Source organism: Papio anubis, chromosome 1 (genome assembly GCF_008728515.1).
Source record: "Papio anubis isolate 15944 chromosome 1, Panubis1.0, whole genome shotgun sequence".
NCBI lineage: Eukaryota > Metazoa > Chordata > Mammalia > Primates > Cercopithecidae > Papio > Papio anubis.
Window position 1 is genome coordinate 45,441,554 of NC_044976.1, and position 16,375 is coordinate 45,457,928.

General features: G+C 45.8%; 2 protein-coding genes across 4 annotated transcripts in view; one reads left to right on the plus strand and one right to left on the minus strand.

The window, feature by feature from the left end:
• LOC101014805 (putative inactive cytochrome P450 family member 4Z2) overlaps positions 1–13,983 on the plus strand; it is an 87,652-nt gene extending 73,669 nt beyond the window's left edge. Inside the window, 4 exon segments of the mRNA XM_009208012.4 lie at positions 9,029–9,162; positions 10,052–10,116; positions 10,247–10,323; positions 13,788–13,983. Coding sequence (XP_009206276.1) covers positions 9,029–9,162; positions 10,052–10,116; positions 10,247–10,323; positions 13,788–13,983 — 472 coding nt within the window.
• LOC101014098 (cytochrome P450 4X1) overlaps positions 1–16,375 on the minus strand; it is a 111,070-nt gene that overhangs the window by 44,549 nt on the left and 50,146 nt on the right. The window contains exons 1-2 of one of the 3 annotated variants that reach the window (XM_009207975.4): positions 9,187–11,108; positions 8,721–8,922 (exon numbers count right to left, since the gene is read on the minus strand). The exons of 1 other annotated variant lie outside the window; for it this stretch is intronic. In XM_009207975.4, the coding sequence (XP_009206239.2) occupies positions 8,721–8,789 (69 nt within the window). In that variant the 5' untranslated portion in view covers positions 8,790–8,922; positions 9,187–11,108. Of the gene's footprint in view, positions 1–8,720; positions 11,109–16,375 lie in introns of those variants that run through there. One more of the 3 variants, XM_021941308.2, reaches the window with a different exon arrangement.

Here is a 16,375-nt window from a genome sequence, read left to right on the forward strand (position 1 = left end):
GGGCTGAGACAATGGGGTTTTCTAAATATACAATCATGTTATCTGCAAACAGGGACAATTTGACTTCTTCTTTTCCGAATTGAATACCCTTTATTTCTTTCTCTTGCCTGATTGCCCTAGCCAGAACTTCCAATACTATGTTGAATAGGAGTGGTGAGAGAGGGCATCCCTGTCTTGTGCCAGTTTTCAAAGGGAATGCTTCCAGGTTTTGCCCATTCAGTATGATATTGGCTGTGGGTTTGTCATAAATAGCTCTTATTATATTGAGATACATTCCATCAATGCCGAACTTATTGAGCGTTTTTAGCATGAAGGTTGTTGAATTTTGTCAAAGGCCTTTTCTGCATCTATTGAGATAATCATGTTGTTTTTGTCTTTGGTTCTGTTTATATGCTGGGTTACGTTTATTGATTTGCATATGTTGAACCAGCCTTGCATCCCAGAGATGAAGCCCACTTGATCATGGTGGATAAGCTTTTTGATGTGCTGCTGGATTCAGTTTGACAGTATTTTATTGAAGATTTTTGCATCAATGTTCATCAAGGATATTGGTCTAAAATTCTCTCTTTTTGTTGTGTCTCTGCCAGGCTTTACTATCAGGATGATGTTGGCCTCATAAAATGAGTTAAGGAGGATTCCCTCTTTTTCTATTGATTGGAATAGTTTCAGAAGGAATGGTACCAGCTCCTCCTTATACCTCTGGTAGAATTTGTCTGTGAATCCATCTGGTCCTGAAGTTTTTTTGGTTCGTAGGCTATTAATTATTGCCTCTATTTCAGAGCCTGCTATTTGTCTGCTCAGGGATTCAACTTCTTCCTGGTTTAGTCTTGGGAGAGTGTACATGTCCAGGAATTTATCCATGTCTTCTAGGTTTTCTAGTTTATTTGTGTAGAGGTATTTATAGTATTCTCTGATAGTAGATTGTATTTCTGTGGAGTTGGTGGTGATATCACTTTATCAATTTTTATTGCGTCTATTTGATTCTTCTCTCTTTTCTTCTTTATTAGTCTTGCTAGCGGTCTATCAATTTTGTTGATCTTTTCAAAAAACCAGCTCCTGGATTCAATGATTGTTTGAAGGCATTTTTGTGTCTCTATCTCCTTCAGTTCTGCTCTGATCTTAGTTATTTCTTGCCTTCTGCTAGCTTTTGAATGTGTTTGCTCTTGCTTCTCTAGTTCTTTTAATTGTGATGTTGGGGTGTCTATTTTCGATCTTTCCTGCTTTCTCTTGTGGGCATTTAGTGCTATAAATTTCCCTCTACACACTGCTTTAAATGTGTCCCAGAGATTCTGATATGTTGTATCTGTTTTCTCATTGGTTTCAAAGAACATCTTTATTTTTGCCTTCATTTCATTATGCACCCAGTAGTCATTCAGGAGCAGGTTGTGCCATTTCCATGTAGTTGAGCAGTTTTCATTGAGCTTCTTAGTCCTGAGTTCTCGTTTGATTGCACTGTGGTCTGAGAGACAGTTTGTTATAATTTCTATTCTTCTACATTTGCTGAGAAGTGCTTTACTTCCAACTATGTGGTCAATTTTGGAATAAGTGCAATGTGGTGCTAAGAAGAATGTATGTTCTGTTGATTTGGGGTGGAGAGTTTTACAGATGTCTATTAGGTCTGCTTGGTGCAGAGTTGAGTTCAATTCCTGGATATCCTTGTTAACTTTCTGTCTCTTTGAACTGTCTAATGTTGACAGTGGGGTGTTAAAGTCTCCCATTATTATTGTATGGGAGTCGAAGTTTCTTTGTAAGTCTCTAAGGACTTGCTTTATGCATCTGGGTCCTCCTGTACTGGGTGCATATATATTTAGGATAGTTAGCTCTTCTTGTTGGATTGATCCCTTTACCATTATGTAATGGCCTTCTTTGTCTCTTTTGATCTTTGTTGGTTAAAGTCTGTTTTATCAGAGACTAGGATTGCAGCCCCTGCTTTTTTTGTTTTCCATTTGCTTGGTAGGTCTTCCTCCATCCCTTTATTTTCAGTCTATGTATGTCTCTGCATGTGAAGTGGGTCTCCTGAATACAGCAAACTGATGGGTCTTGACTTTTTATCCAGTTTGCCAGTCTGTGTCTTTTAATTGGGCCATTTAGTCCATTTACATTTAAGGTTAATATTGTTACGTGTGAACTTGATCCTGTCATTATGATATTAGCTGGTTATTTTGCTCGCTAGTTGATGCAGTGTCTTCCTAGCTTTGATGGTCTTTACATTTTGGCATGTTTTTGCAATGGCAGGTACCAGTTGTTCCTTTCCATGTTCAGTGCTTCCTTCAGGATCTCTTGTAGGGCGGGCCTGGTGGTGACAAGATCTCTCAGCACTTGCTTATCTGTAAAGGATTTTATTTCTCCTTCATTTATGAAACTTAGTTTGGCTGGATATGAAATTCTGGGTTGAAAATTCTTTTCTTTAAGAATGTTGAATATTGGCCCCCATTCTCTTCTGACTTGGAGAGTTTCTGCGGAGAGATCTGCTGTTAGTCTGATGGGCTTCCCTTTGTGGGTAAACCTACCTTTCTCTCTGGCTGCCCTTAACATTTTTTCCTTCATTTCAACTTTGGTGAATCTGACAATTATGTGTCTTGGAGTTGCTCTTCTTGAGGAGTATCTTTGTAGCGTTCTCTGTATTTCCTGAATTTGAATGTTGGCCTGCTTTGCTAGGTTGGAGAAGTTCTCCTTGATAATATCCTGCAGAGTGTTTTCCAACTTGGTTCCATTCTCCCCGTCACTTTCAGGCACACCAATCAGACATAGATTTGGACTTTTCACATGATCCCATATTTCTTGGAAGCTTTGTTCATTTGTTTGTACTCTTTTTTCTCTAAACTTCTCTTCTCACTTCATTTCGTTCATTTGCTCTTCAATCACTGATACTCTTTCCTCCAGTTGATCAAGTCAGTAACTGAAGCTTGTGCATTTGTCACGTAGTTCTCGTGTCATGGTTTTCATCTCTATCAGTTCATTTATGGACTTCTCTGCATTGGTTATTCTAGTTATCCATTCTTCCATTCTTTTTTCAAAGTTTTTAGTTTCTTTGCACTGGGTACGTAGTTCCCCCTTTAGCTCTGAGAAGTTTGATCAACTGAAGCCTTCTCTCAACTCGTCAAAGTCATTCTCCGTCCAGCTTTGTTCCGTTGCTGGCAATAAGCTGCGTTCCTTTGGAGGGGGAGATGTGCTCTGATTTTTTGAATTTCCAGCTTTTCTGCACCGCTTTTTCCCCATCTTTGTGGTTTTATCTGCCTTTGGTCTTTGATGATGGTGATGTACTGATGGGGTTTTGGTGTGGGTGTCCTTTCTGTTTGTTAGTTTTCCTTCTAATAGTCAGGACCCTCAGCTGCAGGTTTGTTGGAGTTTGCTTGAGGTCCACTCCAGACCCTGCTTGCCTGGGTATCAGCAGCGGAGGCTGCAGAAGATAGAATATTGCTGAACAGCAAGTGTTGCTGTCTGATTCTTGCTCTGGAAGCTTTGTCTCAGAGGTGTACCCAGCCGTGTGAGGTATGAGGTGTCAGTCTGCACCTAGTGGGGGATGTCTCCCAGTTAGGCTACTCAGGGATCAGGGACCCACTTGAGCAGGCAGTCTGCCCATTCTCAGATCTCAAGCTCTGTGCTAGGAGAACCACTGCTCTCTTCAAAGCTGTCAGACAGGGACATTTACATATGCAGAGGTTTCTGCTGCTTTTTGTTTAGCTATGCCCTGTCCCCAGAGATAGAGTCTACAAAGACAGGCAGGCCTCCTTGAGATGTGGTGGGCTCCACCCAGTTTGAGCTTCCCGGCAGCTTTGGTTACCTACTTAAGCTTTAGCAATGGTGGGTGCCCCTCCCCCAGCCTCGCTGCTGCCTTGCAGTTAGATCTCAGACTGCTGTGCTAGCAATGAGGGAGGCTCTGTGGGCGTGGGACCCTCCAGGCCAGGCTTGGGATATAATCTCCTGGTGTGCCTTTTGCTAAGACCATTGGTAAAGCACAGTATTAGGGTGGGAGTTACCCAATTTTCCAAGTGTTGTGTGTCTGAGTTTCCCTTGGCTAGGAAAAGGAATTTCCTTCCCCCTTGCACTTCCCAGGTGAGGTGATGCCTCGCTGTGCTTCAGCTCTCACTGGTTGGGCTGCACCCACTCACCAGCACCAACTGTTCGACACGCCCCAGTGAGATGAATCCAGTACCTCAGTTGAAAATGCAGAAATCACCCATCTTCTGTGTCGCTCATGCTGGGAGCTGGAGGCTGGAGCTGTTCCTATTCAGCCATCTTCAGCACCCCCCTGAACAATCCTTTGATCACTGTTTTATCTTAACACATGCTTACCATATATGCTAGATTAATACTGAAAATATAATGAATATGATTATATAAAATTATTGTGTAATTTAAAATGTTTACATTAATTCATTTTATTCTGTAAATATACTAAATTATTTTACAAATCTGCTTACTGGGTGATACAAGTTATGCACATTGTCCATGGAAATTGTTGTATTTATGACTTCTAGATATTTTACACAATGTGGAAACAATAACCAACTGAAGTTTCTGCAGGCAGTATTGTGCCCATAGCTCTACACAGCAGAGAGACAGAATCTGACCTTAGGTCAAGTCTTGGGGAGAGAACAAGAATCTGGATCAGAGCCCAGGTCATCAGAAACAGTTCCAAATTCCTAACTTGTACTGGTACCTCCAGAACTACATGGTCTCTGTGGTTGTCCTGCCTTTCGCTCCCACTGCAAAGACTACAACTAAATGAAAGCATTCATCTGTCTACCCTCGTTGATAGTTCCAACAGGACCAGGAGCTACAACAGACTCTGGGTGGAGACATTCCCAAGTGCCTGTCCTCATTGTCTATGGGGAGGCAAAGTTTGTGTCCAGCTCTATGACCCTGACTACATGAAGGTGATTCTGGGGACATCAGGTGAGATTGAAACTTCATCCTGACTGCATCAGCTCTTCCCTGCTGATACATGCCCCTGGGTCTGTAAAAACCCAGTAGAAAGTGGCAGTTCAAACGTTAATGTCTAAACCCTGTTCCAACCATCCACAAAGCCCACAGTCTAGGCTACAGCCAGAAGTATTTACTGAGTATTGAATGTTTAAAACAACCGTGTGGGGGTAAATTTGCTGTTTTTCCTTTTCTTTCTTGCTGTTTTAAGCTAATAGAGTTAATCTGAAATGTACATTGCCACATGTCTCATAGATATGTGGGTATATGCATATGGTACTGGTGTTGATCTATAATTTTGAGATTTTGGTTCTTATTCTCATTTTCACTCATCAATGAATTATGACACGGATTTGGTAACTATAACTCCTTCCAGTCCTGGGTCACTGGTAGACTAAGCCACCACCAATGGCTCTGTTTACCCTCTGGCCTGGAGGACATTGCCTATGTTTCTTACCAACTCCTTCCTAGATCTGTGGGTGTTCTGCTGCTGGAACACTGAATCTGACTTCCTGAGCCCACATTGATCTTCATGGCAGACATGGAAAGGGACAGGAGGCAAAATGGGAAATGACACAGGTCAAACTGCCAACACACAGACATTATCAACTGATAGAAGCCCGTGGTCTGAACCACAGCTGCCTCTGGGGATGCCAAATTTAGTAGTAGTAGCTCCCAGTTTCCTGTAAAGCCTTGTCTTATCTCTCAGACTCCAAAATTCCAGAAAACTGCAGATTCCTGGCTCCCTGGATTGGTATGTACATGTAAACTAGGACCACTCCCCAGTTCCCCATCTGCTCCCCAGTTAGATTTGCCAAGAGCAAACTCTTTGGCTCACAGAGAACAAAAGGTGAGGGGCCACCACCTAATCCAGTTTCATTTCCCTTCTTTTAACAAGACCCTCACCCTGTCCTAATGCTGGTGTGAGCCCTCCTCAGGCTCAGCTTCTTCCACTTCACTTCTCAGTTCTCTCCAGACATCCTCAGCCTGATATTTATTTAACACCTGCCCACAACTCTTTCCAAACTTCATCTCACAACTGTCCTAATCACAGGGATGTATCAGCCCGATTAGGACATTCCCATACCTGAAATGCACCTGCTTTCCCTGCCATAGCCCACGAAGTACCTTCTAGGTTTTCTCCCCTCAGAAACCACCTTGTCTCCTTCCCAAGAGATCCCTTTCATCCCGCCTCTCCCCAACACACATACACACACATACACACACCCATCTCTTGGCCCAGGGTATGGTTTGCCCCTGCTGAATGGGCAGAAGTGGCACCAGCACTGGCAGATGCTGACCCCAGCCTTCCATTATGACATCTTGAAGTCCTACATGGGGCTCATGGCGGACTCCATACACATGATACTGGTGAGTCCATCTTTCTCCCCTCCAGACATCCAATCACATCATGCACTCTCACCAATTTCACTCTCAACTCTGTGTCCCACAGACAGCCATAGACACAGCCAAACAGAATAACACACTCAGACCATTACTGTGAGAGTAGGGTTCCCCAAAAGTGATGTGATAGCAGAGCACCCAGGCATCAAGTTGCATCCACACTTTGCTCATTGTCACAGGATCACAGTGGATAAATTCTGCCTCCCACTTTGAAATCTTCAGCGCAGGGGACTGGAGAGATGGTCAATCTGCTGGACATCAGGACACCCTACCCCTGATGGCCTTGACAATGTCATCTCCAGTGTCAGGATGGACAGGCCAGGATGTCACTCACTGAGGCTCTGGCCTGGGACCCAGAGCTTTCTGCATGGATTTGAGCCATGCATGCAGTGAAAGGGACACCAACTCTTTATTCTCAGAGCCAGAGCTGCCATACCCTTCTCTCCTTTCCAGACTCTGATTTCTCACTCAACTGTGCTCAGCAAATATTTCACGAATGAAAATTAATTGAAGTCCCTGATGTCCCTCCATTAGGCACCTATATGAGACTTTTTTTTTTTTTTTTGAGACGCGTAGTCTCACTTGTCATCCAGGCTGGAGTGCGGTGGCACAATCTCGGCTCCCTGCAAACTCCGCCTTCCAGGTTCACCCCATTCTCCTGCCTCAGCCTCCCAAGTAGCTGGGACTACAGGCGCCTGCCACTATGCCCAGCCAATTTTTGTATTTTTAGTAGAGACGGGGTTTTACCATGTATATGGGCCTTTTAGACTTCCTTTTGTTTTGACATTTGTCCCCCTAAAGTTGAGATGCAATCAGTCTCTCAGAACAAGCTCAGTTTTCAGAACACTGAAGAGTACTCCTATTATTTATTCATAAACAACAACAAAAAATGTTTCCAGCCAACTATAGGGTATAACTGAATCTAAGAATACAAAACTTACTTCAGGCTATTGTGAGCAAACATGGTTAATGCTGCATTAAAACTTTGAAAACTAGGTATTGGTTTACACATATTGATTCACAATACGAATATCAGCACTACATCTGCTCTTAAAATGAGGGATCCCAACCATGATATCTGGAGATAAAGGGAAAAGCCAAGCCCTATTAGCAAAAGACTTCTGGGGAATTAAGAAGGTCCATGCCCTCTCCCACTACAGGACAAATGGGAAGAGCTCATTGGCCAGGACTCCCCTCTGGAGGTCTTTCAGCATGTCTCCTTGATGACCCTGGACACCATCATGAAGTGTGCCCTCAACATCCAGCTGGACCGGTCAGTGATAACTCTCCAGCTGTGGGGTTCATGTTCTTATCAACTGCATGGACATACCTGAGAGGCAGGTGGGGCAGTTTGTGGGCTCACCTCCACAGGAAGAAAGACTTAGCCTATGACAAAGCTCTAATCCCAGACCAGACCAAACCATGCTTCAGCTAAGGATTCCTTATCCCTAGCACAGGTAGACCCTGGCTGTTCACAATATCTTATAAAAACCTCAGGATCACAGAGCTCTAAGACAGAAGAAACAAGTGCCTCAGTGATGCCTGTCCCATGTTTGAAGCTATCTCCATCCAGATTCCACATTGCCTCCAAACCAGAGGCCCCTTTGACTTTGGTCTCTTCTGCATCCTTTCCCTCAGGGATATCCAATCCTACATCCAGGCCATTAGGGACCTTAAAAAGCTGTTTCCTGCACGAGCAATGTCTTTCATCAGAATGACACTATCTACAGCCTGACCCCTACCAGCTGCTGGAACCACCGTGCCTGCCAGCTTGTCCATTCCTCTTCTTGTCTCCTCCCTTCAACAGGCACAGCTAAAGGAGGCTGCCCTGACTCATCACACACAGCCAGGCCCCCTGTGGCCCCTGCAGAAACTGGGACACACCCATGACGGAGATTTCCATAAAGCGGGGGCTGGGAGCTGAGATGTTAGGGGCAGGCACTGTGCAGGCATTTACCTGTGTCCCCACATGGGGATGGTTACCTGAGACCCCATCCAAGCAGCATTCAAGCAGCAGCCCCGTGGGTTGTGCCATTGCAGGGAGGCCTGCCCTGCCTCACACAGCACTAGAATTTTTACTCCTGAACATGCATCCACACCCACACTCATGCTGAGGTCTACCGGGCACCCACATGGGGGCAGGTGAACCGCTGGGCCTCCTGGGGGCTACTGACACTCTCGGCTCTGTATAATAACCACTGTTCTGGAACAGATCGAGCAATCCAACTGAGGAAGGCTCACCTGAAAGAGGAGGGGGAGCTGGAGAAGGTCAGGAGGAAGAGGCACTTGGATTTCCTGGACATCCTTCTCTTGGCCAAAGTGAGTGTGTGTAGGAGAGGCCAGAGGCTTTTCCCAAAGCACAGAGCAAGAGACTAACCCTGCACTCTTACCTCGGCCTCCCCAGATGGAGAATGAGAGCAGCTTGTCAGACAAGGATCTCCGTTCTGAGGCAGACACATTTATGTTTGGAGGCCATGACACCACAGCCAGTGGCATCTCCTGGATCCTCTATGCTCTGGCCACACACCCCAAGCTTCAGCAGAGATGCCAGGAGGAGATCCAGAGCTTCCTGGGGGATGGAGCCTCCATCACCTGGTGAGTGAGGGTTCAAGAGATGCAGGAGTCATGCTCTCTCTATAGGGGGGATTCACCTGGTCTTCCCAGGCCCTGCTGATGTTCAGGATGGACTTTGTTTCAGGGACCACCTGGACAAGGTGCCCTACACCACCATGGGCATCAAGGAGGTGCTCAGACTCTACCCACTGGTGCCAGGCATTGGCAGAGAGCTCAGCACCCCCATCACCTTCCCTGATGGGCGCTCCTTGCCCAAAGGTACGAACTTCCCCATCCACTCACCTAAGCTCTCCACAGGGAGATGTGGAGGGTCAGGAATGCACCTGTGCTTCAGCAATTGCAAACCTCTCTGAGCCTCCCTTTCCTTGTCAAAAAATGAAACATATTTTATAGTTAGGATGAAGAATTTGAAATGCCTGGCAAAGAGCTTGAACCACCAAAAGTCTGATAAATAAATGTTAGCCTCTGCATGTGGCCTTGGGAACAAAAGCCCTAAAATTCTATTCCATGAGATGTGGAGGGCTAGAAAGAATCAGACACAGGCACAGGGAGATGTGGTTCTTTCCTGATCGGGTTAAGGCAAATGAGGGAGATCAGGAATCATAAGTCATGGGTCAGCTGTTGTCCAGCTTTTGAGGAGCCCTCAGATTGATGACAGAGAGCCACTGATGACCGTATTTGAGACCACTACAGTGGACAGAATCCACCAAGGCTCAACCCCCATTGGGTCTGGTCGCAGTCTTGTCATATTCTAGCTGTGTGACCACAGGCAAGACAATCAGCCTCTGAGACTGAGGTAGCTCCTCTGAAATTTGGGAATAAAGGAATGTCTTCCTTGGATCATTGTTGTGGGTATTGAGTGGGTTCATGTATATTCTCCAGTGGCCCTTGGAGGCATTTGATGAAGGTAGGTTCGCAGTGCACTTACTACAAACAGTAAAACACCAATGCTTTCTTGCTTCTTATTCCTGGATTCATGGTTTTCTACTCATCCTTTGAGCTCACATGCTTAACCAAGCTCAGCACCCCTGTATCATCCTGCTCAAAGTGATTATTTGAGGCAAAACTTGTCCCCTGCTGCGTGAGGCACCAGGCCACCTCATGGATATGATCCATCTTCTCTCTCTCTTCCACACCCTCCCCACAGGATTGAAAGTCACTCTTTCCATTTGTGGCCTTCACCACAACCCAAAGATGTGGTCAAACCCAGAGGTAAGAAGGCCTTGGAGGAGGATGATCTCTCAGGCCCAACACATTCTCCTGCTCAGGGGATCCTGTCTCCTTATGGGTAGATAACAGAGGTTGGACTCTTATCTGTCCTGCCCTGGTGCTCTCTCTGCAGGAGTTTGACCCTTCCCGCTTTGTATCGGGTTCTGCTTGACACAGCCATGCTTTCCTGCCCTTCTCAGGAGGATCGAGGTGAGGCGCCATAATGCTGGTAATGGAGGTGGAGGTAGAGGTTGAGAAACAGGGGGAGGCTCTGGGCACACAGCTGATGCTTATGGCTCCCTAATTCATATGTGCCATCTTCACCTACACCTTTGGATGCTGGTGTTTGTGGGAAGGAAGTCTGATGCTGATGTCTCTGTGTACAAAAGAAAGACGGCATTTCAGGGCACAGGACGGCGACCTCGCTCCCTCTGCTTTTTCCAATGTCCAGCCAAAATTCACTGAGTGTGTGTGTTCTGAACTTTCATGTATTCTGGTGTTTTCCTCATTTGAGGAGTATGAATTTTCAATATTAGACTTGTTCAGTCAATTACATTGTATATATTAGCATTTCTCAATTTTCAGAGATATTAAAGTCAATTTCTCTCTCCCCTACATATTGCCATTGCAGCACACTACCATTTCCACTTAATTCACCCATGTGTTATGTGAAAAAACTGAAATATTTGCATATATTTAGAATTAAGGTGCCTTGCTAGTCCTCCCTTACAAGCCAAAAAAGTGAACGGTTAAAACAACCCTTTGCAGAAAGTTTTATACCCATATGCATTGTCTCAAATATTTTGCTGTCTTGTCCAACAAATGTCCACTGTGTTATAGTGTTCACATATTTGTGTCTCCTTTCCCATTTGGCAAAATTGTTTTTGTGCAGTGGGTTCTCTATGCCACGATCCCATAGGCCACATAGCAAAATGTTGACAAACACATGAAAATGAGAACAATAAACTGCCTTTGAGGAAAACCCTCTTTTCAGTATATGACAAATAACATTTGAAGACTTATGTGTGTGGATTATGAAACACACTTGAAATAGTTGCTGAGTTGGACAAATGCACTCCAAAATAACTGCTGTGGAAATCCTCAGGGCTACAGGAAACGTTGTATGAAAAGCAAATGCCAAGAACTAAGTAAATTGTTAGTAGAAACATAGTTTTTCTAAATGAGTAATTATGTGAATTCTCCCGATGGTGAGTCCACTTTCACACAATGGTTGTTAAGCAGATGTTCCAGAAAGTCCTTCTCCAGCACTGTTTTATCCCAGGATGCCAACTTCCTCCTAAACAGTGGCTCTTAATCATGTTGCTGCCACTAGAGGACAGGAGAGCATCCCCAAGCTCCATTTCTAGTCCAGAACTAATATTTACTCTCAGTGTATTTCATTCTATTTTATTCTTTTTAAACTTAATTAACTTCATTCAAATATATAAGTATTTATTAAGCCTACCTCTGTGGGTTAGGCCCTGTGCAGCATGATGGGAAAACAGGAAAAAGGTACTGTCCCTGCCTCTAGGAGTTCATAGTCAAGAACAAAAATGTGTTGTTATGTAGAAACACATTGTATGCTCCAGGCACACATCACTCCCTCATCCATCCTTTCAGTTATTCAGTCACTGAGTGACTGAAGGACTGGCCTGCCCCTCCACACCTATGGGCATTTCTTGTCAGGTGGAAGGAGAGACTTGGGAAAAGAAAGAGACACAGAGACAAAGTATAGAGAAAGAAAAGTGGGCCCAGGGGACCGGCTCTCAGCATATGGAGGACCCGCGCCAGCACCGGTCTCTCAGTTCCCTCAGTATTTATTGATCATTATCTTTACCATCTCAGAGAGGGAGGGGGAAGTGGCAGGACAATAGGGTAATAGTAGGGAGAGGGTAAGCAGGAAGACATATGAATAAAGATCTCTGTGTCATGAATAAGTTTAAGGAAAAGTGCTGTGCTTTGATATGCATGTATGCAAACATCTCCATAAACATTTCCGTGCATTAAAGAGCAGCATTGCCACTAGCGCTAGCATGTCTCACCTCCATCCAGCCCTAAGGTGGTTTTCTCCTATCTCAGTAAATAGAACATACAATTGGGTTTTACACTGAGACATTCCATTACCCAGGGACGGGCAGGAGACAGATGCCTTCCTCTATCTCAACTGCAAAGAGGCCTTCCTCTTTTATTAATCCTCCTCAGCACATACCCTTTATGGGTGTCAGGCTGGGGGACAGTCAGGTCTTTCCCTTCCCATGAGGCCATATTTCAGACTATCACATGGGGAGAAACCTTGGACAATACCTAGCTTTCCTAGGCAGAGGTCCCTGAGGCCTTCCACAGTGTTTGTGTCCCTGGGTACTTGAGATTAGAGAATGGTGATGACTTTTACCAAGCATACTGCCTTCAGGCACTTGTTTAACAAAGCGCATCCTGCATAGCCCCAAATCCATTAAACCTTGAGTCACCACAGCACATGTCTTTGCAAGCACAGGGTTGGGGGTAGGGTTACAGATTAACAGCATCTCAAGGCAGAAGAATTGTTCTTAGTACAGAACAAAATGGAGTCTCTTATATCTACTTTCTACATAGACACAGTAACAGTCTGATCTTTCTTTTCCCCACAAGTGACTCATTGAGTGTTCCTGTTTCTGGCACTGTCCTAGGCACTGGACTGTTTATGGATGGAGCACAGATGCCAACTGGGGACTTGAGGTGGGAGAGGCACAGTTGGCAGGAAGTGAGAGGCAGCTGGGTCCTGGCCTTAGCCTTGAGGATGTGGCAGGCATAGGTGGAGTGAGGATGCTCCCAGCCGTCTCCACATGAACAGGGCTAGGACGTGGGCTGGATGTCCATGGTCCAGGCTCCTGGTAAGAGTTGGGTGAGGCAACAGCTACGGAGGGCTTGGCTGCTACCTGGGATGCTGTCCCCTCTTTGAGGAGTGTGGGAGAATCTGAGCTGGTCTGTGGCTTCAGTGTGGAGGAAGGGCAAGCAGGGACCCAGAAAGTCCAGGTGAGAAGACTGAGGGACAGCAAGGAGGGACATTTCTGGAGTACAATTAGAAGGCTACAGGTGCTGGTAGGCAGATGGGTAAGCCTGGACCATGGAGTGGGAGGAAGGTGGGGTAACAGTTGAGGGCCACCTACCTAGTGTCCTCCCAGGAAGCCTTCCCACTACCCATCTGACTCCCCTCTCCCACCCATCTGGGTCTCTCTCTAAGAATCCAGGTCTCTGTGTACCCCTACATGGAGAGCACTGGAGAGTGTGCCTCCCCTACCTTACAGGGACCTGAACTGGGCTGTATACTGGGGAACCACACACTGTCTGTGGAAGAGTGAACAAACCATTGATTAACTCTATGACAATTCATGTAATTAAACTCTGCCTTAGAGTCCTGGACCTCCTGACAGAGGGTTACAGGCCTGCTCAGAGCAGAGACAGGAATTAGGAGCTAGCCCTGGAAGATTGGCAGACTCTGTCTAAAGTCAAGGAAAAGAGTGAATCGAGGCCTGGGTAGAGGGGCATGTGGGCTTTAGGGAAAGGATTTTGGGGCTGGGCACATAGAGGAAGACCCTAAATCCCCAGTTCAAGGGTGGAGCTCAGAGATCAAAGCCTGCCTAGCTCACAATAGGGCCTGAGGCCACTTTTCAATTCATTGTCTCTGCCTGGCCCAGGAACTGCGTCGGGAAACAATTTGCCATGAACTAGCTGAAGGTGGCCACGGCCCTGACCCTGCTCTGCTTTGAGCTGCTGCCTGATCCCACCAGGATCCCCATCCCCATACCATGAGTTGTGTTGAAGTCCAGCAGTGGGATTCACCTGAATCTCAGGAAGCTCCCTAACCCCTGTGGGGACAAGGGCCAGCTCTGAGGGCCTTCACCTGCCATCCTCTCTTCCTGACCTCTGCTGCTGTCCCCTGCCTGTCTGCCCACATCCTGCTTTCTATCTGGCCACGTGCCCTTCTTCTCACCTGTTTGCTGTCCTATTTCTGTCTTCCAGTCTGTCTTCCCATTTCTCATTCACCTTCCTCCAGGCTCCCTACGTGCTTGTCTATCTATCTCCTACCCACCTGCATCATTGGCTTTCCATCCAACACCCAGTCTTCTGCCTGCCCTCCAGCCTGTCTGCTACTACACCTGTCTATCTCCTGTCTGCTTGTCTGTACCATGTAGGCATTTTCTATTGCTGCTGAAATAAACTACTACACTTTAGTAATTTTAAATAATAGAAATGTATTATCTTATAGTTCAGTAAGTCAAAGTCAGAAATGGGTTTCACTGGATGAAAACAAGTTGCAGACAGGGTCAACCCCTTTCCAGGGGTCTAGGGAAGAGTCTTACCCCTTACTCTTTCAGTTCCAGACCTGCCTTTTTTTTCCTTGGTATTGGCCCCTCTCCGTCTTTGAAGCCAACAGCATTTCAAATCTCTTTCTCTCTCTTACTGTCCTCACATCTCTTTCCTTCTAGTAAGGACTTTTGTGGTTCCATCTAGTTCATTCAGATAATCCAGAATAATTTCACCATCTCAAAATCCATTGCTTACTACTTCAAAGTCCATTTTGATATATGCCATCACATGATAATGGATTCCATGTATTAGGATGTGGACATCATCTAGGGTCTTGATTCAGCCTAGCACAGTTCCTGTCTGATTGTCATTCTGTATGTTCATCTACATTTGTCTTGTAAGGTAGCTGGCAATCTGATTGCTATTCACAGAACCCCTCTGTCTTCACTCTTCTATGGAATAAAGTGCACAAGGTGTATGTGTCTGCATTTCCTTCAAAGGAGAGAGACAGGAGAGAAGACACCAAGGGGGAGGAAATATAGTGGAGACAAGTCTCTTCAGAGGAGGAAAAAGAGAGTTGATATCTTCCCTGTGGTGTAAGGACCCCAGAAGGGATTAACCCAGCTTACCCTGCTTCATACAATTGCATGCCTGTGACCCATGATGCCCACACCATACCCAGCTCCTGAGGCTTTCTTGGCAGTTTAGATAAAGAATTTTTCTCTAGGAGATCAGAGGGAGAAGCTCACATCTATAGGGGAAAGATTCCAGACCTCTATTCCATTCAAGATTTAGCTTTCCTCATATGAGATGAATCAGAGCAGGGCTGAGCTAAGGACCTATCTTAGTGTGTTTTGTTTTCCTATAACAGAGTACCTGAGGCTGGGTAATTTACAAAGAAAAGAGGTTTCTTTGGCTCATGATTCTGACGGCTGGAGGGCCCAAGATTTGGCAGCTGAATCTGGTGTAGTCCTCATGCTGCTTTCACCCATGATAGAAAGAATGAGAAGCAGCCATGCACACAGATCACATGGTGAGAGAGGAAACAAGAAAGAGACACCAAGAAAGCCGCACTGTTTTCAGGAGCCACTCTCCTGGGAATACAACCATTCCACCTAGAGTGAGAACTCACTCACACCTGCAAAGTAGGAAGGGGACAGTAATTTATTTATTTATTTTATTATTATTATCATTTTCTGAGATGGAGTTTCACTCTTGTTGCCCAAGCTGGAGTGCAATGGCATGATCTCGGCTCACCACAACCTCCACCTCCTGGGTTCAAGTGATTCTCCTGCCTCAGCCTCCCAAGTAGCTGGGATTATAGGCATGTGCCACCACACCACACCTGGCTAATTTTGTATATTTAGTAGAGACGGGGTTTCTCCATGTAGGTCAGACTGGTCTCTAACTCCTGACCTCAGGTGGTATACCTGCCTCAGCCTCCCAAAGTGCTGGGATTACAGACATGAGCCACCATGCCCGGCTGGGGACAATAATTTATTTATGAAGGATCCATCCCCATGATCCAAACACCTCCTCACTATGATGCATCTCCAAATGGTGTCACACTGGGGATGAAAATTCCAACAAGAGTTTGATCAATGACACAATCCCAGCCATAGTGGGGCTGCAGTGAGCTTAGCAGGAAAGCCTCAGAGGGCTGGTCTGGCATGAGGGCTTCTGGCACCCAGCTTTTCACAGCTCAAATGAGACTGAGGAGGCAGCCATCCCAACCACATGACCAGGCACCTGTCAACGTCCCTCATATATGAGACTTGCATGCTCCTGAGGAGGCTCACAGAGTACACAGTTGTTCAGCAAGCACTAGGAGGAGCCCAGGTAGGCAAAGAGGTTGTCAGACTCCAAGCCCTCCTCCCCATAGCACAACCTCTCAGTAGTCCCCTGCCTCTCTGACTGGCTACCCTGAGGGAGCAGGAGCATCCTTAACCCGGTTCATACTTGGCAACTGCCTGAA